Source organism: Chinchilla lanigera, unplaced genomic scaffold, assembly GCF_000276665.1.
Source record: "Chinchilla lanigera isolate Chin_1 unplaced genomic scaffold, ChiLan1.0 scaffold00204, whole genome shotgun sequence".
In the NCBI taxonomy this organism is placed as follows: domain Eukaryota; kingdom Metazoa; phylum Chordata; class Mammalia; order Rodentia; family Chinchillidae; genus Chinchilla; species Chinchilla lanigera.
This window is the reverse complement of record NW_004955605.1, coordinates 318,228-338,186: the sequence shown is the minus strand read 5'-3', so window position 1 is coordinate 338,186 and position 19,959 is coordinate 318,228. Positions and strand designations below refer to the sequence as shown.

The 19,959-nt window shown below is 38.6% G+C and overlaps 1 protein-coding gene across 1 annotated transcript in view; it reads left to right on the top strand.

Moving 5' to 3' along the window:
* The window catches only part of Piwil4 (piwi-like RNA-mediated gene silencing 4), a gene marked incomplete at its 5' end in the record, with an annotated part of 66,896 nt that extends 60,342 nt beyond the window's left edge, over positions 1-6,554 (top strand). Inside the window, 5 exon segments of the mRNA XM_013510100.1 lie at positions 1,215-1,285; positions 2,824-2,977; positions 4,841-4,966; positions 5,077-5,224; positions 5,995-6,554. Of these exon segments, the coding sequence (XP_013365554.1) occupies positions 1,215-1,285; positions 2,824-2,977; positions 4,841-4,966; positions 5,077-5,224; positions 5,995-6,111 (616 nt within the window). The 3' untranslated portion in view covers positions 6,112-6,554.
* Between the last annotated feature and the right edge of the window lie 13,405 nt (positions 6,555-19,959).

Here is a 19,959-nt window from a genome sequence, read left to right as displayed (position 1 = left end):
GTGAGACAGGAAAGGAGAGGGTCTTTCGGGTGGCATCCTGCCAGGTGAGACAGGAAAGGAAACGGTCTTTCGGGTGGCATCCAAGGTGAGGGAAGCCAGGTGCTCACGCTGTACACTCTCACTTTCCCCTGTGGGAACAGAGACCAGGAGATCTCCCTTGGCACTGAGCTGTGCCACTGTGAGGGATGACATAAGGAATATGAACCTGCCCTTACTCTTCACTGAGTGATCTTAGACTTGTCACTACAACTGTGTGCTGGGACTTCTTCAGTATATTTCTAGACTCCCAGAGAGGAACTCTCCTTTATAGATAATTGTTAAAATTAGCACTTCTGTATGTTGGGACGGGTCAGGAGGATAATGGTAGAAACTTCCTGTTCTGCCATCTTTCTGACATCACTCAGGACTACCAGCTTCCTAGCAGCATTCCTAATTGTGTTACTGTTGTTACGTTTACTTAGAGAACTATAATGTCCACATACTAAGTCATTTCATTCACGTTTCAAATGCTTTTAATTATTGACTCTATCAAGAGAATTTCTGAAATCTAGATAAATTAATCATGTTAAGATAGTAAATCTAAAATGATCACCTATAGAAATGGAAATTTCATGCTTGCTATATATTTGCAAGTTTTAGAAGCAGAAGAACATATAGTGGACTCTATTAGGTCTTACTGTATGCCAAATACTGTGCTAAATATTTTACATTTATTATCTAATTTAATTTTTACCACAACCCTGTGAAATATAATTACTTTACTGTCTTATTAAAAATCTCCTTGGTACATATGAGGAATCTGAGGTTTATATTCATATGGCAGAGCCAGATAGCTGGTGAATATACTCACCAAGATTTGAACCCTGATGCCCAAACTATGTCTTCATTTCACTTAACAGTAAATTTGTCCCAGAGAGAGGTACTTTTTTTTTTTTTGTTTGTTTTTTCTCTGGTACCAGGAATCGAACTCACGACCTTGCGCTTGCCAGGCAGGTGCTGTGCCGCTGAGCTAAATCCCAGCCCCGGGACTTTTTAATATAATTGTGATCACATAGCACATAAGAAATTATGAACATAGATTCTTTAGTCATAGATATGTGTTCATATTGATGCATGTCTTTACTTATAATGCATATTTATTAATTTAACAGTAACACATATTTGTAGTATAAATCTTGAAGTTGAACTTTATTTTTGTTTTTTTCTTGTTTTAGGTGGTTTTCCCGCTGCATACTTCAGAGAACAGCAACTGATATTGCAGACTGCTTAAAAGTCCTTATGACTGGTACTAAAAAGTAGTAGTATGGGTGGGCTCTAAACACACTGTTCCTTCAGACCTAAAATCCACGTGCTTGAAGCAGACCCAGTAGGTAGAAGCAAATTCCTAAGACTGTCAGCTGTCACCCAGTTGGAGATACCTAAAGTTGTGTGCGGATTCACATGGGCTGCAGTCAGACTGTGTAGCATTTAGATTCATCTGTGATAGAAAGCCAGAGGGAGGAAAAGATGTGGCTGTTGGTGGCCCTTGAAAGGAGTTGGAAGGCCACAAGAAACTTTACTGGGAAGAGCTAGGATTATAAGAGAAGGGTATTAGTTTAAACCTAAGAGACAGATCTTTGATCTTGAGATGGCGGTGCTAGCAAACAATATGTGGTCTTGCAGGAAAAGCTGAGAAAGATGGGAAACGGCACCCTCTTCAGAGAGGATGCAACAGGGCAGATGTAGGGTTTCCATTTCTCACCAGCCCCGGCCCAGCTCTGGCTTTGCTGTTGTTCCCTAGCAATGTGACATATGCAAATTTTGTCCTCTCTGAGCCTGCATTTTCCAATCTGTAAACTTTGAGGGATTATAAATTTTATTTGTAAAAAGTGAATTTGATTCTTCATGCTGGTAATGGTCTTTTAGATACATGATTATATTGTACCAAACTAAAATGAACTTTCTGTACAACATATTTCTAAAGCAAACTGTGATATATATGAAAAGAATCATTGCATCCTGTTACTTCCCCTTTAAAAATCTGGTAAATTTCTTTTAGTAGTTGTGACTGAAAGTTCTTCTGGTGTGGGAGTTACTGCGTGATTTCTGTGCTTAGGCAATGTCTAGTTAAGAGTGGGTGGAAGTGTTTTTCAGAATTCCTACCATCAGTGAGAATTAGAGTCAAGTTTAGTGAGTCAATGTGAGGAGCTGGCCAAGTCATCACTTTATGTTTTCAAATTTATTCTCATTAAGGAAAAAAGGATTTAAGCTTTACTAGTTGATATCTGTTGAGTGGATTTAAAGACTTGAAGAGAATAAATTAGTATTAATTTGATTTAGGCATTTGTCTCTTGAATGAATAAAATTTTGATTTGTTGCTTAAATATTAAAATTTGACTATGGAGATGTGTTAAATTTAAGAATACATTATGCTGTGGGAGCCATTATGATTCTCAGATAGCATAGGTGAAGAAATACCCCTAAGGTACCCATTTTTAGATGGTTGCAAATGTAACCCAAATTAGGTATGTCCTTGTTTTACTGTGTTCTGAAACAGTGAAGTTATGTGAGTGTTAAAGTACAGTGATACTTCAGTTCACAAACTTAATTTATTTTACCGTTTGGGGGGAGGTGGCTGTGTCTGTGTGGTGAAGGTGGCTGTGGTCTTGTTCAGCACCCGATGGGGAGTTTACGAACAGAAGCAAAATTTTGCTGAACGTTTTGTTTGCAAACTGAACTGTTTGTGAACAGAAGCATTCCTGAGCTGAGGTATTACTGTATATAGGAATGTTAATTTTTGTTGGCATTGGACTGTCATTTTTTTTCTAACACCAAATTCTGCAGGAGCACTCAAAGAGTGGTATAAGCACAACCACGGTTTGCCGGCGCGGATAATTGTGTATCGTGATGGAGTAGGGGATGGGCAACTAAAAGCAGTTGTCGAGTACGAAGTCCCACAGCTGCTTAGCAGTGTGTCAGAATCTGGCTCGAAGACCAGGTATGCTGTTTCTGTTCTTCCTCCGACACTTCCGGAAAAGGCATATTCCATCACAACTGTCCAACAGGCGTGCAGATAGAATAACTTCTGTGTTATCCAGTTACTTTTGCTGTGTTTCTGCATCTGGATTTCCTTGGAGACTAGTTTGATTGGTCTAACATAAAGAGCCTGACAGTATAAGTTTTCTGGGCCCCAGTGTGTCACATTAAGGAAGGCAGGTGTTTTTCAGTGCAGCTGGTACAGGCTCAACAGGAAGCCTGCAGGGCTGTTGCAGGTGAAGGTACTTCACACATATGGAGTGAGGCGAGCCGTGGTGTCAGATGTGAGGCTCAGATTAATACACAGATTACGGGCATTAATGTGCAGTTAAGGTGCTGAAAGGTACCCTGTGGGGAGTGAGTACCATGAAAGCTGAGCTGCAGGTAGAAACCAGACCATCTTGTGCATGAAGGACCTTGCTCTCCTGTGCATTTCTAGACTGTATGTAAACATTCTTCTTCAATAATTATGTGAAATAGAGAATGAAAGAAAAACTCTAGAAAAGGAAAATGAGGGAGCATAATGTCACGTTGGTGTCTGCAAGTTTGTGGAAAGCACCTTGTGTCTGTGCAGTGCACAGAGCTCTGTCTGTATCTTTACACCATCATCACAGCTTCACAACCATGAGTCACAAAGGGACTGAGTCTTGATCTTTACCAGTTACTGTTGGAGAGGAGTGAAAGTCTAATAGCTTGGTGATCATGTGGCTTGCAGCTGCATCCACACTGTTAGAGCCAAAATACCTCCTTCCCCACTGACCTCAGGTCAGTGTATATGAGGTGAATGACTAATAATGAAAAACTATGCAATCCAGGGAAGCAGGAATAAATCCAGGGGCGGAGAAGTTGATGCCAAGAAGTTGCTCTTTTTGCTCTATAACATCAATTTTTAAAGTTTCAGTATTGAAAACATTCATAACAAATTTTTAAATAATTAAAATGATTAAAGTAAAATTTTATAGTGAATATTTCATCCCAAAGGTTCTTCCAGTTTGTATTTGCTCTTGGCTTTAGCGCTGGCCAGAACATATATTTGGCCTGTAAAATCATTTAGCTAGGCATGAATTTTAGGATTCAGTTTTGCAAAAGGAAAGGGGACCAAGAGATGGAAGGAGGGGGTGGGAAGGGGATGAAAAAGCATCAGGATGTGTAATGTACATGTACCAGCTCCCCACAAGGAAGGTAATCATTATGTAGTGCAAACGTGAACAAATAAAAAAAGATTAAAATAAATGAATCCAGGAGACACAGTCACACAAACTAGAACGGCTAAAATTTAAAAAGATTGATAATGATAATTCACAGTAGGGATCAATGCAATTAAAACTCAAGATTTACAATGTGTGATAGAAATCAGCATAACCATTTTGAAAAACCTTTTGGCAGTTGTCTAAGTTAAAACTAAACGTATATTATAAAAAGAGATGGTTTGAGGAGCAATAGGAAGTAGTAGTTCTTGCTTTGATACTCAGAAATAAGTTTCAGAGGATGATTTGCTAACGGAAAAAAGTCTCCATGGGTAATTCTGGAAAATCTGTCCTTAAAATGCAGTTGAAGGTTGTTCTAATAGCCATTCCCTTCCCCCTTTAAGTGATACAAACTAAGCAAATGACTTGGCATAGTACACCTTTGCAAGAAATGAGGACAATCCCTAATTTAAAAAACTGTATGTCTCTCTAGGGAAGGAGGCATACTGGGTGATTTTTATTTTAATTTTAAGTGTTTTCTAATGAATTTCTATTTGTTTCATTTTAAAAATTACAAGAACAAACCAGAAAGGTTACTGGATGGTTTTAGTTCTCTCTTTGCTTTCTCTGGTTCTAAGCTCCAGGTTGTCAGTGATTGTGGTCAGGAAGAAGTGTATGCTCCGACTCTTCACAGAAAGTAACCGTACTGTACAGAATGCCCCATGTGGCACTGTCGTGGACTCAGAAGCAACACGTCCCGAATGGCAAGTGCCATTAGAAAATCAGGTTTTAAGGAACATTCATTGCCTTTTGTTTACGCTTAGCCTTATTCTCTTTGACTTCTTTCCCACATTTATTCCATTTTCCCCCTCAGGTATGACTTTTACTTGATCACCCAGGCTGCCTGTCGGGGAACTGTTAGTCCCACCCACTATAATGTCGTCTATGATGACAATGGTCTGAAGCCTGACCACATGCAGCGACTAACGTTCAAACTGTGCCATCTGTACTACAATTGGCAGGTGAGGAGAAGCTGTTTACTGATGTAAATATGACACTCAAGATGAGTCAGGAAGATGGCAAGCTTGAGCCTAGACTTGACAGCTTAGTGTCTCAAAATAAAAATTAAAAAAAGATTGGGGCTGCAACTTAGTGTGAAGGTCCTGCCTTTAATCTCAGTACTGGAGAAAAAAAAGATTCTCACTTGGAAATTGCCCCTCAGTTCACTATGAATCCTGAGGTACCTACCTTTTCAGGAGGAGGAATGAGACATGACTCTTAAGTCCACAGTGGAGGAACCAAGACTGTCTCAGAAACAGAGCAGCCATTACAATGGCTCAATGTTCACTGTTTCTCGAGGACTTTATTAGCTGAATTGTCTTAGGCAAACTTGGGATAAACCAGGATTTTGTTAATTCCATGTTACAGACAAGGAAGTTGAAGGCAATACAGATGTGCCTGATGGAAAAGTGTTAACAGGCATATGTCTGTCATGTGTTTCTGTGGTTTGGGCTAAGATTTACCCTGAGTCCTGTTAAGACCAACTTCAAGGAATGTGAGGTCATAGGAAGCCAGGACGAGGCCAAGGGAGATGCTCCCAGCTCCCAAGCTGGTGCTTCACCCCATCTTGCTGGTGATCTTAAATTTCCACTGACCAAGTTGCCCTTTAAGTTTATTGTTTACCTAGCAACACGTTCTATTATATATGTAACCAATAGATGAAAGCACTCATGAAGAAGAAACGGCTTTGAGGAAGTTATCCTCTTAATCATTATTGCTTTTCCTTTCTCAGGGCTTAATCAGTATTCCAGCACCATGTCAGTATGCACACAGGCTGACTTACCTGGTAGCACAGAGCATTCACAAGGAGCCAAATTTGGAATTAGCCAATCACCTCTTCTACCTGTGACGACTTGAACCATTGGCATCAGGAGATGAAGAATCGAAATAGTTACTGCAGTAGACTTCGTGCACATCTGCCAAAAGATCGAGGCTACGACTAGGGAAAGGAGGTTGAGCTTAGGGTTAACTTCAAGGAAAATAAAACTAAAAACAAACCTGAAAATATCTTAATCTAAAATAGTTTAAAAGAAATGTATGTTATTTTATCTTTAAAAAATTATATGCTTGGAGTAAATTCTAATCAAGGTATAGAGAATCAAAATATACCATCACCTAAAAGAACCCCATGAAGTTAAGTCTTCTAAGAAAAGAAGTGTTTGTGTGATGTTTGTGTTGATGGTAGAGTCTAATCCCTACTGAAGTTTTGCAGAGGTTTTCTTAAGTGTTACAGAGTATTTTGTAGTGGCTTAAATAAGTGTTAGAAATAAACAAAGTTTAGAGCATCAAAAATGTGTGTGATTTTTTTTTGTGGTACCAGATTGAACCCAGTGCCTTTGCACTGAACTATGTCTCCAACCTCCCCCCTCCGTTTTTGGAGACAGAGTGTCATTAAATTAAATTATCCAGGTTGATTTGAACTTGGGATGCTCTTGCCTCTGCCTCCAAGAGTGCTGATATTGCAAGCATATATCACTGTGCCTGGCTCAAACATGTATTTATTGTTATTTGACTTTTAAGCTGCTATTACAATGGTCTCATTATTTAACTAGACCACATTGCCATCAATCTTTGAGTTATATTTCTGAAACAGCTTACCAGCTATTCTGGTGTTGGGATTTTATTTCATTTAATAGCAACCACTCTCAGTGATGACCTTGCCTGCTTAGAGAAAGCTGAGTCCATTGGAAGAGAACTTTGATGAGTCCTTCCTGAGGGCACTTGTGCCCGTAGGTTCGGCCCTGCCCTTGGCACTGTGACTGCACCCTGACTGTGCTCCTGCAAGGCTCTCCACCTCTGACTGGGGCGGAGGGGAAGCTCCTCTTGTGGGCTTTGCCTCACTTTCCTGCACTGACACTTTCTCCCTCGTTATTGCTTTACAGTTGGCATGGCAAATATGCTGTCATTTCTCTCATTGTAAGAAGGAAACCATTTCCCTCTCCAGTTACCACCCAGTTTCTTTGCTCTTCTTTACTGAAAGGTGTCTCAAAAGAATAGTCTGTGCTTGATGTGTCCGATCTCTTACTCTGATTAGAACTTTCACCTCAACAGTTGCATCCAAGTTGCTTTAGTTAGGGTCACTGGTGACCTCCACTTTGCTGCATCTCACAGTCACTTCGCAGTCATGACCTTGCTTATTTCTGAATGGAGGCCCGTTCCGGCTTCCGCTCCTAGACACTCTTCGCTTGATGGATAACACCCTGCCCCACTTGCATTTTACTGCCTTGATTGCTCTCTCTCATGCCTTTGCTGGCTTTTCTTCCCCTTCTCACCTCTTCTACACTGGACTTCCCGAAGACTCAGAGATAGGTGTTCCAAATTCTGTCTGTTGAGAAGTCATATAAAGGCTGCTCTGAGGGACAGTGGAGGGAATGGCAGCCAACCACAAGAGGGACAGTGCAGACTGCACCGAAATAGTTCTTTTCCTGTTTGAGAGCTTTGTCCAGGCCTGCTAGAAATGCATGCAGTGTGGGTCCTTCCAGTAATAATAACAGTGAACATTTTGGGGCAGAAAGAGGGGTAATGGGTTCCAGGCACAGTCCCACATACTTTATATACATATTTAATATTCATAGTAACTATGAATTAGGCAATAATGACCATTTAAAGACAACTAAGGAGTAGATAACAGGCAAGTCACTAGTTTATGAGATTAATACATTGTGGAGTTTGAATTTATTTCCCTGTTTATATGAGAGCAAAACCTGTGAGATGAAGCATAAGGCTCCACAGCATTAATAAAAGGTGCTCTAAGATTTAAAATTTTTTTTCCAGAGTTATTATTTTTTTCTTTTTGTGATATGGGAGTTTGAACTCAGGGCCTTTACACTGAAATATGTCCCTAGCCCTTTATATTTTTTATTTTGAGACAGGGTGTTGTTAAATTGCCCAGGCTAGGTTTGCTATCCTCCTGCCTCAGCCTCCTAGTGTGCTGGGATTACAAGTGTGTCTCACCATGCCTGGCTTTTCCCAGTGTTCCTATTTTATAAGGGTGTGCCTTATAAAGGCTTTTCCCAGTGTTCCTATTTTATAAGGGTGTGCCTTGATGAAGTTGGCATTATATGGCTTTAGAAGCAAGAGACTGTACCTACGGGGGAGGGTCCTTTTGTATTGTTTCCTTTAGAGTATAAGGTTGACACAATGTTCCACTACCTAATCAGTCTACTTGTGTGAATCTATTTGCCGCATTTTGATTAGGCAATGCAAAGATGTTTGTAGAGTTCCTCACTCTTACCTACTGTCCAAGGTAACTTACCATTTTGGCCCACCAGGGGGCATATAAGGACTGTCCTACAAACAGGCTTTAACGTGTGGCACAAAAAATAGTGGAGAAATAGACAACTTCAAGTAAACTCTTAGAGTGCAACACGAGATTAGGAAACCATTGGAACTCAGGTTCCAGCATAGTTAGTTTTTGTATGTAGCAGTTTCCCTCCCTGGGACTGTTATCCACTCTGTAATAGGAGAAGGGTTTGGACTAGACCAGTGGTGCTCAACCTTAGAAGTAGAACTTCTCACATTAAAACAGATGCATGGACCACCCTGGAAATAGTGATTTAGTTAATCTAGGATGAAACCCAATCATATCTGAATGTTGTTAAAGTTCTCCATGTCGTTCTGATGTCCAACCAGGTTTGAGGACTGGTGGTCTAAGGTTGATTCCAGCTCTCTTGCTATGTGCTTGCCACCTATCACCTATCTTAATGTTTTCCTCATTAAAAAAGCCAAAGACAAGACAGCAAGCATGTGCCAGGCTTCAGGGCAGTCCTGGCTTTGAAATCTAGCACTGTTAGTACCTGTGAGACCTTGGGCAGTTTACTTAATCACGCTGAGCCTCAGTATATCTACTTGGAAGACTTCCTGATAATGTCCACATTACAGAGTTACTGTAAGGAGTAGAACTGTCAAACCTGAGTGTCTGGCTTTAATAAAAAGTTCTGTGTTACCAGGCCTGAAGAGAGGAAATGTTGTAGTTTAGTCAGCAAATACTAATGGGTACATGTTATATGCCAGACCACGCTAGATTCTGAAGTCTATCATTCTTATGTAAAGGGTTCGCATTTTTTGCAGATATGGTCTACCACTTCCTGTTTTATGGAGATGGTATTTTGGTTTTGCTTTTACTTTGGGAGTGGCGAGGGGGAGACTGGAAGAAAGTATACTTCAAGTACTGTACATTTCTGCGGGTGCCATTGTGGTGCACCAATCAAGCCCTCTCTTAAAAGAGCCTTTAGAAAGAGCACAGCTGGCTGACAACATTGTTTTGGGACCCACCCTCACGGGGATGTTAAACCGTGCTCTTCTCAGGCTGCTCCTATCCTCTGCCTAGCTGAGCAGGGGCGATAGATTTGGGTACTTCTTGCCTAGTATGAGCCTTTGCTACCAGACAGTCTTCGCTGGGGCCTCCTTTAGGACTTAACCAGTGCTTTCTCAGAGCTGCACTCTAGCTCCAAGTTCTTGCTACCAGTCCACCTTTGTCCTCTTCTCTTATGGGTGATGATGGGCACTGAGGTCATAAAGTTGTCCCTAGTTAATCCTGTTCCCTTTCACTTGTACCTTTCATAAGTGTTTCTTCCAGTGACTCTTGACAGTCTAATTCTGTTATTGTTGCTGCATCTTGGGTGACCCAAAATGACACAATTCCTTTCATAATTGTCATTGTAATTTTTAATAAAAATAAGTCTAAAAATTTTTGGTCTTTGTTGTAGTCAAGGTTTGCAGGGGAAACAATTTAATACAGGACACATAATTTATAGGATTATTTTATAATAGTCACCCAAAGAATCAAGTACAGAAGAGTACAGGAAATCTGTCCATACACTAAAGACCAAAGAATCCAGCTGAGGGCCTGGATCCCGTGGCAATGTCTGCATTAGTCCAGCTGAAGACCTAGAGCCTATGACAGTGTCCTCCAGGAGTCCAATTGGAGCCCTAGAGCCCACGACAGCGTCTCATGCAAGTCTGTCTCATAGATCTGTGCTGGGAAGGCCCAAAGTTCAGTGGTGGAAGCTAGAAAGTCTGTGCCAGCAGGACGAAGGATCTGTGCCAGCAGGCTGAGAAATCTGCTCTGGAACCAGGAAGTGACGCTCAAAGTAAGGACCAGAGCTCCCCTGGAAAGTACCACAGCTGTCCTCAGTGACAACAAGGTCCTGAGCTCCTCTGACAGAACAGCCAGGTTCATACTAGGAAAGCCAGTGTGACAAGCTTCTCCAGGAGACTGAACAGCACAATCATCTTCTCCAGAGCCAAGAAGCAATGCTCAAAGTAAGGACCACAGATCCCCTAAAGTGAACTGCAGCCATTTTCAGCAAGAACATGCCCTGAGCTCCTTCGACGATGAGAACAGCCGAGTTCACATCAGGAAAGCCAGCATAACAAGCTCCTCCAGGAGAACCAATAGCTCCTCTTCTTCCTCTCAGGTTCTCCTTTTCATGCTGTTGTCCACAATCCTCAGGTGCCCTCCCCCCAGCACCACACCGATTCAGCTCAGCTGGGTGTTACAAGCTGCCCACCAGTTGTCAGTCCACCAGTCTTATCTCCATCAACCAAAACAGGAAGTCTGAAAGAATGTTACCTTGAGATGCCTTAACTTGTTAAATACTAGGTTCTGAGTTAGCAATTTTCCATGAGAAAATTTATTCTGAAATCTTTTTCACATACTTCAAGATCTCAGACACAAAATCCTGAGAGCTATTGTCCAGTGTCTGAGTTTTGTTGAAATTAACCCATACTTGGCACTGTCATTTGACGCAGTGCACATTGGCCAGCCCCACCGCCCCTGTTGGAAAGAATGTGGAAGGATGTACTTCCAATGGGGAGAGGCCAATGAGGGCTGAGTCTAGGTATTTCCAATTTATTGAAAAAGATTTTTTAAACCATTCATTTAATATTACAAAATTAATAGATGTATATAGGTGTACATTATGGAATATTTAGAAAGTATAAAAAGTACAAAAACATAGAAACACCAATACAGCTACAACTCAAAATATATTCAGTCAACACTTAGGTATATATTTTTCATTTAATCCTTGTACCCTATATAGTTTCATATACCTCAATTTTTTGCATAAAACTATGACATGAGTATTTTCCTATCTTATAAAATGTTTACAAGTGTTAAGTTTTAATGACTAATGATGCAAATACAACAAATTACTTTCTCTTCCTTTTATTTCTAGGCCATTCCCATTATTTCTTTGCTATAAAAATATGGAGCAGAATTTTTCTCCCCAAGTATATGGGATTGGTTCCTTGGGCTAGATTCCTAAAAGTGAAATTTCCTAAGCTAGAAAGTTATAATATTTTTAAGGTGATTAGTCTATATTGCTATTTTTTTCAAAAAAGATTTGTGTTCCGCTTTCTTTGAGGCACCCCGAATGTTTCCAAGGCCAAGCTTTGCATGTCCCCACTCAAGAGAAGAGCTTTGCCAGTATAGTAGATGTTAGTTTCATGTTTTTATTAGTATTTACTTGATTATTAGCAAAGGAAAGTAATTTGAAAATGCTAGTAATTATTTGTATTTTTAGTGTTTTTCTTATCAACTTAAGGGCCTTTGTGTTTTAAAGATAGTAACCTTTTATCATCTGAATGTTCTCAGTTTACTATGTACTTTCAAATTTTATGTTCTTTAAGCTACACACAAAGTTCATATATTCAAATTATAATTATTTCTTTTAAGATTATGAAAGCCAAACTGAAATTTAATACTTAGAAAATGTATCCCTGTCTAGAGATTTGCTTCTTTTCTTGTTTTAATTTTAACTTTGAAAATCCATCTATATTTAGTATAGAGTAGCTATTGTATTCATCTCTTTCCATAATTATAGAAAAGAATTTTGGATTAAAAAAGAGTCAGACACACAGTCTTAAATATTGCATGGTTTCTCTTATATGAAAAACGCAAGTGATAAGTAAAGAACAAAATAAAAGGAAATAGGAATGGGGAGCTAGATCTTTTTCAAATGGGAAGGGGGTGAAGAGGTGGGAGAGATGAAGAGGGGAAAAGGATGAAAAAAGAATATATGTACGTGTACCAACTTCATACAAGGAAGTAAACATAATAAGTACGTAAGTAAATAAAAAGTGGAAATGGAAAAGGCAAAAAAGAATCAAATAAAAGTTTTAAAAGTGAAAAGTAGAATCACTGAAATAATAGTCTCTAGACTAGAAAGAAGTGAATAGAGAATTAGTAAATTGAATTGGTAGCACTAGGAAATTACTTACAATGAGTACAAATATCTAGACACGTTATATGAAATAAGAGACTCCACCACAAATTTTCTGGTAATTCCAGAAAGAAGAAATACAGAGAATGAGATAGAAGCTCTAGGCAATTTTCAAAGAGAAAGTGTCTAAGAGAGTTGTAACACTGAAACATTTATAGAATTTTAAAAGTCTTCAGTAAAAGAATTAAGAAAGTTTCATATCTAATACATTGTAATAAAATTACAGAACATCAAATATAAAGGGAAAATCTTAAGATTCTGGGAAAGACGTGTAGACTTGCAGACTGCCTGTGAAGAAGTACTCAGAGTGACTATAGGGTTAATATTGGTACATTTTTAAAGCTGTGACAAGTGTACTATGCTAACGTAAGATGTCAATAATAAAGGAAATGATGTAGAGTGAACTATCTTTGCAACTTTAAAATTATTAAGAAATAAGTTAATTTATAAAATAAAGTAGGTATACTATCATTTCTATATTTTTGTATGTGTAAGATGAAAATATTTAAGAAGGAAGGGGAAGTAAAAATAATAAAGACATGTATATGTATCGGTTCTCCAAGGTGAATGTAATTATGTATCACAAACATATGCTAATAAAAAGGAGAAAAGATCAGACAATAATTAGGTCTGGATAATAGAATTATAGATGACTTTTATCTTTCATTTTTCTATTTATCTTTATCTTTCCATTTTTCTAATTAGTTTGGCTATCAGAAAAATGTCTATTTTTCAAACTCCTTTCCTTTAATATATGGCGAGCATGATGTATTGATACGTTTCAGCTGTCAGAAATATCAAGACTTTCATCGTGTTCCTATCAGCATGTGGTAATTACTGGACCCACTCTTGGAAGCCACTTCCTATTATCTGCCCGGGGTGCTACAAGTGCAGAACTCTAAGCTCTATTTTAGGAATTTTCAGGGAAATTTCCTTATTAACAAGCCTCCAGGTGAATTTTGTGGGTGGTTTTTGGAAAAGTGTAGGAAGGTGACTCCACTAGTTCTAACTCAGACTTCAAGATCAGCTCAGTGTCAGCTGCCTTTGTCAGACACCTAGACTCTTCCATTTGTGTCCACTGGGCCACACTTGGACTCCACCATTGTGCTCCTCATGTTGTAATTATTTATACATCTGTCTCTCTGGCTGTGCTGCATGCTTTTTGTGATCTCATGGAGAAATAGTGCATGGCCAGCTCTCCAGACTTGCTATTTGAGTAAACTCATGGTAGGATGGATACACGGGTAAGCCACTTTTAAATAAATACTGAGAATTTCACCATCGTCTGTCTTCAAACTCTTCAATAATAGTATGTATCTCTTGATGGTTTACAATAGACAGGATCAGCCTCTGTTATCATCTCTATAGAGTGAAGCAGTAATATTCAGTTATTCCCAAATATGTTGTTTTAGGCTTGGACAATGACCGAAGAAATTAGAAGTAAAAATATGTCTTAGATTTATCTAGGAAACTATTCAACCCCTAACTTGTATTTGGTGAGTAGTACTGTGGGGCCAAGCTATTTGATGCTTAGAGCTGTGCAATATATTTAATATAGCATCCTCCAGCCACATGTGAGCTTTGATTTAAATTTACGGTAGAGCTAAATGAAACAAATATTTAGTTTCTCTGTCACTTATTTCAAGTGTCCAAAGGCCGCATACAATGGAAGTTACCTTATTAGAAGGTACAGACCTATTTCCATCATCACAGAAGTTTCAGTGAACGAGTCCTGACCAGATTGTCTGTGCCCTTTAAAACCCAAAGCAGATGGCGTCTCTTTACGAGACCTTTGCTCCTCCAACTCAAGTTCTGTTTCATTCACAGTGCCAGGCATGTCCTGGGCACCAGGAAATCAGACATGAAGAAAATATGGCTGCTTTCCTGGAAAAGTTTAATGCAAGAATACTCAGGTAGGTTATTAAGCTGCTGCCCAGGGGACACTTTTGGTTATCATAACGTGTGTGTGTGTGTGTTTACTAATGGCAGGGAGTAGAGACCAGGGATGCTGCCAGACATTGCACAGCACACAGGAATTGGATGTGCTGGTGCACAGCTGTAATCCCAGCACTCAGGAAGCTGAGGCAGGAGGATCATTATGAGTTTGAGGCCAGTCTGGACTACAAAGTGACCAGCCTGAACTGCATAGTGATACCCTGTCTCAAAAAGACAAATCAACCACCCAACAAAAACCACCACCACCACCAACAAACAATGCCCAAGACCGTTTCTCTCCCTGCCATCAAAATTTCCACCTCCTTGCCATCAAAAATTCATCTAGCCCCCAATGTCCATAACCCCAAAATTCAGAAACTGGTTTACAGCATTTTTGGGGAGATACCACAACAGATGTCAATAAATTGTGGAAAAGTGAACAGAGAAGGGATGTGTAAAGAGATAGGGTTGGGATGGTTCTGAACTGGGTCTAGAAGGAGGTAGATGGTTACTCACTGCTTCTTCTATGATCCCATAAATTTTGCTTTTTCTTCTTTATAACACCTAACACTGTGATATGTTTTAATAATTAGGTGGCACATACATTTCTTCTTTTAGATTGTGAATTCAAGAGCAGATACTGTGTTTAAAGAAGTATCCCTAGGATTTCATTCACTGATTGGACGACATAATAGAAATATACAAAAATTTGCAAAGGCAAACATTGATAGATATCATTTTGCTCCTTTTCAAATAAAAGAGTCCATCTTGATGGTTTTTATGTGAATTATTTTACTGCTTAGAAAAGCATCTTTTAGAAAAGGTGCAGAAATCTGTTGAGTGAAAGTTGTCACCAGAGCTTGCATTCTCAAAATGAGCCCTACATACCTTAATGGCTTAAAATACTTTAGGTAACTGCCTTCCTGATAAAATCAGTGCATCACGCGTAGTACATTATCAAGTCAGAATATCCAGTACTGAAAACAGAGCAACAATTTCCCCTTGTGCTGCAATATATTTGGAGCCAGAGAACAAGCAATAGCAATTTCATGGAGAAGAGTTATCAAAGTCTAAATTTAATGTAGTGGTTTTCTTTGAATTTTATAGACCTATCAGTTAATTTCCAGTATTTTGGGAAAAAAACAAACACTCAGTGTTGGGAATAAATACTACTTGGTTTTTAGCTTGCCTTTCTTTTTCTTTCTTGCTTGCTTTTTTTCTTTCTTGCTTTTTTTCTTTCTTTCTTTCTTTCTTTCTTTCTTTCTTTCTTTCTTTCTTTCTTTCTTTCTTCTTTGTTTCTTCCTTTCTTCTTTGTTTCTTCCTATCTTCTTTGTTTCTTCCTCTTCTTTCTTTCTTCCTCTTCTTCCTTTCTTTCTTTCTTTCTTTCTTTCTTTCTTTCTTTCTTTCTTTCTTTCTTTCTTTCTTTCTTTCTTCTTTCCTTTCTTCTTTCTCCCTTTTTCCAGAGCTTTTATCCCCATTAGATTCTTGGCTTGGATGTTTATAAAGCCTCATCCTGAGCTAGTTAGAAGAGCCTTAGGCTACTGTTATGATTTGTGTCTAGATGCTCCCCTTCTAGCCCCCAAAGTCATAGGGCTTTTTTTCAAAGGTGGCTGAATCTACAGTGTGTGATGCTGAAATTAAGGGTGTGTGGTCAGTTTACTGATTGGTTGGGCACTGCCCTAATTCCAGGAGCCTGGATAGAGAACAAAAGGGGCAGAAAGATGATGTTAAGGTTGATTGTTGATTTTACTGTCTTCTGCCCTCATGAATGGTTCGCCTCTGCAAAGCCACCCTGCCCTGGAGCCAGCTGATTATGGAGTGAAACCTCTACAAACTGTGAGTTAAGCAAACCTTTCCTCCTTTAACTTTGGGCAATGGGTATTTTGTCTCAGCAATGAGAGAAAAGTAACTAAGGTGGCTGTGAAACATATTTTTTTTTTTTTTTTGCAAAACATAATTTTCATGGAATCAACACCCAGAATACATGAAGAGTTACAAATGATAGGAGAAATGGGGAACAGTTTGATAAAAAGAAAGATAAGCAAAGAATAGAGAGAAACAATTCATAGAAAAGGAAATGTAAATGGCCAATAAATACTTGAAAATGATGCTTACTTTCACTATTGATCAGGAAAATGCCAACTAAATCAACAAGAAAACATCTCACATCTTCATATTACGTTGACAAAAATTAAAATTGGAGAGTTGGTGGGGATGTGGGGAAACAGAAATTCCCACATGTTCTTGCTATACAAATTAGGACAATGATCACGGAGAATAGCAATATCTACTAAAGTTGAGAAAACTAAAACCCGTGACCCAAGGTTCAAAGGTGTTCACTAAAGCACTGAATAGTGAATATTTGAAACAGCATAAATCTCCATTGGCAGGAGAATGGATATATAATGTTAAGCAGTTAAGGTGAATGAAATATATCAGTACAGTAACAGGCATACATCTTCAACACATATCATCAAATGCAAAAATAAAGTCACAGAATTATATGCACAGTAAGGAAAAAACCTATAAAAATCTTAAAAGCCAGAACAATAGTACCCACTGTATGTAGGTGTAATAAAAATTTCTAAAAACATAATCACAAAAAGTATACCCAAAATTCATGAAATTCATTATCTTTGATGGAGGGAATGGAATGATGAGGCCAACAAAGATGACTTTTTACTCTCAGTTCTATGTGTTTATTTTTTAAATGAGAAGCTAAAAACCACAAAATGGCCCTGTTCATTGCTAAGTCCTCAGTTCTTCATACTGGGTCATAGATGCCCATACCATATATTCTCATGAAAATATGTACATTAGCATTAATGGTAGCTGGCTGTGCATCTCAGTAGCTGCACTGAGGAAATATAGGAAGCAATTTTTGCATTCACACACTTGGTAAGACAAACATCAAGGTGTACATGAGTGTGTCAAAGTGTAAACAAGTGCGTTTACTGCCCAATTCAGTACAATGTTGTATGAAAATCCACTTCTACAACTTTGGGAGGAGGTTGAAAGTGAGTTATTAGGTGATTCAGCTATGAGGATGACTTGCATGATGTAAGCCAAAAACGTTAGCAAGATATGACTGGCAGAGAAGTAGAGGATGAAGACCTTGATTCTGATGAGGAAGAAAACAGTAATATAAATAAATATTTGACTAGTCAAAATGCTGTAAAATGGTCATGCATACCTGAACAATCCAATGTTAGAACTAAGTCAGAAAATATTAAGTTCTTGCCAGGGGTGAAAACTATTGGACAGAATGTGATTGAGTGTTGGAAATTATTTGTAACTTACAATATATTACAAGATGTTTTGAAATACACTAATAATAAAATACAAGTAAAATATTCTATATATATCAATAGTAAATATATTTATCAAAAATATCTTTATCATGACATCTCACTATCTATTGAACTAAAAGCATTCATAGCAGGATTTTATCATTATAATCATCAGAATCTAAAGCATTTATGGAAAAGTGAACAGATGTGACATTGAGAGTTTTAAAACAATAATGACACTCAAGAGATTTGGCTTCCTTCAAAACTGTCTACATTTTGACAACCAAAAGACCTCCCAAGAAAGAAAAAAAATGTGAAAATTAGACTGCTATTTATTCATTTTTTGAAAGCTTTGTTTCAAACTGTCAAGCAATTTGTACACCATCTGAATACATGATAATTGATGAACAACTTGCATAATTTCATGGTTATTGAAGCTTTCAGCAATACATTCCAAGTAAACCTTCCAAATACGGTATAAAAATATATGCCCTGGTAGATACAAAGACATTTTACACCTTAAATTTAGAAATTTATCCTAGAACTCAGCCACTAGGTCTTTATTCATGCAGCGATAAACCATATGACTTTATGAACAGACTTGTTGCACGTATTTCAATAAGTTATCCAAATATCACATTAGACAATTGGGTCACTGGTTATTAGTTGATGTTATGTTTGCTAAAAGAACACCAGTTGACCAGCACAGGAATTATTCACAAGAACAAAGCCAAGATTCCTGAAAAAATGTTGCAAGTTCACAATAGAGAAATATATAGTATAATCTTTTGGATTTCACAAAAACATAACATCAGCCTCCTATATGACGAAGAAGAAAAATAGAGTTGATACTGTCAACCTTACACCATGATGATAAGATTTATAGTGAAGCCAGGCATGATGATGCATGCCTGCAATCGCAGCACCCAGGAGGCAGAGGCAGGAGGATTCTGTGAGTTCAAGGTCAGCCTGTACTACATAGTCAGTTCAAGGATAACCTGGACTACATAGTGAGACCCTGTCTCAAAAACAAACAAACAAACAAATAAATAAACAAGACTAATAGTGAATCCTCAACACACATGAAGCCAGAAACAGTCACATTTTACAATAAAACCAAAGGTGGAGTAGATGTTGTTGACAAGTTATGCACTAACTGTGATGTCACTCAAGACAAAGCATGAGCCAATATTTGTGTTTTACTCAATCCTAAGCATGTTAGGCATAAACAGTTTCATAGGTTACAAAGAAAATAACAAGCACAAAATATCACAGGGAAATTTCTTAGAGGACTGAGACTGAAACTGGTAAATGATCAACCACAGCAGAGGAAGAACAATATATATAACCCCAAAGAACTGCTCAAAAGAATTCTGGAGCAGACCAGTGAACAGACAGGTGAAACACCATAAGACCCTCTCAAGAAAACAGGAAGGCCAGCAAAACCACGGAAGGACTAGTTGGGAATGCACTCACTCTCTGGGGTGAGGTGAGAGCCACATCCAGTTTGCACATCAATGTACACACTTAAATATGTATACAGGCAACAACTGTCTATGTATGACCCATGCATAAGAATTGGTCAGAGCTCTATCTTAAGCAGCATGGCTAAGGTTAAATTCTTAGCCCTTCCTAGATTATCTTTTGTGAGTTTCTCTCTGTTCTTATCAGAACATGGGCTGAACAGTCTGCGCTGGAACATTCCCTTCCTCCTTTAGGGCTTTTGATTACCCAGTCCTTTGCTCTCAGCACTTGCTCAAAGCAGCTCTTTTACAGCAATTTCTAGGAAAGGTTTTGTAAGATGCTGCTAGGCTGTGGCTCTAAATTGGGCCCTCAGTGCCTGACTCTGCTTTCTCTGCAGCCACTGAATTGTTTCTGTGAGATCAGCCTTCTTCTAAGTGCCAGGATAATTTTAAACTCCTTTTGACAAAAGTCACTTTTAGCTGAAAACAAATCCCTGGTGAATGCAGCCCCAGCACTCCTGGTGGGGTACCGTTAGACATGACCCTTTCTGCTCCCTCCACTACTATCCAAGGGGTTTTTCTGCTAAATTATGTATCAGATGATGTGGGGTACACACAGAATCGCCCCTGATGAGAATGCCTGATGACGTGTTTTCATGAGAAGCCACTTTGAAGATATCAACCTGTAATACAACAACCATTGTTAATTCCCTACCACTTTGTTTGTAACTCCGTATTATCTGTACTGTTCTTTTGCTATGTTGTAAAATGTTGTCTGTCT